Source organism: Telopea speciosissima, unplaced genomic scaffold (genome assembly GCF_018873765.1).
Source record: "Telopea speciosissima isolate NSW1024214 ecotype Mountain lineage unplaced genomic scaffold, Tspe_v1 Tspe_v1.0301, whole genome shotgun sequence".
NCBI classification, from domain to species: domain Eukaryota; kingdom Viridiplantae; phylum Streptophyta; class Magnoliopsida; order Proteales; family Proteaceae; genus Telopea; species Telopea speciosissima.
This window is the reverse complement of record NW_025317637.1, coordinates 42501-43514: the sequence shown is the minus strand read 5'-3', so window position 1 is coordinate 43514 and position 1014 is coordinate 42501. Positions and strand designations below refer to the sequence as shown.

The following is a 1014-nucleotide window of genomic DNA, read 5'->3' as shown; positions in this document are numbered from 1 at the left end:
GGTTCGCTATTGTTTTCTTTTTTTTCAACTAAAATGACTTGGTCGGGTAGTGGGGTCAGTAGCTTCCCTTGGTGGGCCCTTCCATGTTATCTGTACATTGTTCATTAAATGATTGCTTTATGCATATCTGTCTTTTTTTTTTGTTTTTTGGTAAGGATGCATATCTGTCTTGACGACCCTTTATTACTTGATCAAGATGGTTTAGTTATACCTAAACAATTATTTGAAACCTATTAAGAAACGTGACTACATGCTGTAAAAGGTTGGCAAGATTCTATGGCCAACTAGATCAATTCAGATCGTCTACGGCGCAGCTGCCCCTTGCGGTGCAAACTGGGCTGTGCGTGTAATGATCGCCTTATCTCTGTTCGAACAAGGCGTTTAGGCAAGGGTAAGGTGATCTTTGCACGCACGGCTCAGTCTGCATCGCTCAGGCCGCTACGGGCAACGTGTCGTAGAGGATCTGAATCCCAACTAGACACCCATTCCTTTGCCCCTCAACATGAAGGGTCAGATTCCTTTCACATGCATAAAAAAAAAATGCCTTCCTAATAACGATTGCCTAGTGCCTACAGCAGTTGGTGATTCTGTGGTGTGCTAAGCCCACACTCAAGCTGTTACCTTCCCCCTGGTCGACAGATACCGGGTGATAACGCCTCAAGCATAGAAAACTTAGGCTATGTTTGGAAGCCAAGAAAAGAAAAAATTCAAAAAATTTTGAATTTGGGAGTTGACGTTCTCATCATCCTTGGTAAAATCAAGTCCACCGCGAAGACATTCATAAACCACTCTACCATAGTTCTTAGCAGATAACCCCAATTTTGGTTTAATAGTACATCCCAATAGGGGTCTACCATATTTGTTCAATTTATCCCTCTCAACTTGGATACCATGAGGCGGGCCTTGGAAAGTTTTAGCATAAGTGGAAGGGATTCGCAGATCCTCCAGACGTAGAGCGCGTAGGGCTTTGAACCCAAATACATTACCCACAATCGAAGTAAACATGTTAGTAAC

General features: G+C 43.0%; 1 protein-coding gene across 1 annotated transcript in view; it reads right to left on the bottom strand.

The window, feature by feature from the left end:
- Nucleotides 1-723: 723 nt before the first annotated feature.
- LOC122647961 (ribulose bisphosphate carboxylase large chain-like) overlaps nucleotides 724-1014 on the bottom strand; it is a gene marked incomplete at its 3' end in the record, with an annotated part of 1100 nt that continues 809 nt past the window's right edge. Inside the window, exon 1 of the mRNA XM_043841249.1 lies at nucleotides 724-1014. This exon is cut by the window's right edge and continues 809 nt beyond it. Within this exon, the coding sequence (XP_043697184.1) occupies nucleotides 724-1014 (291 nt within the window).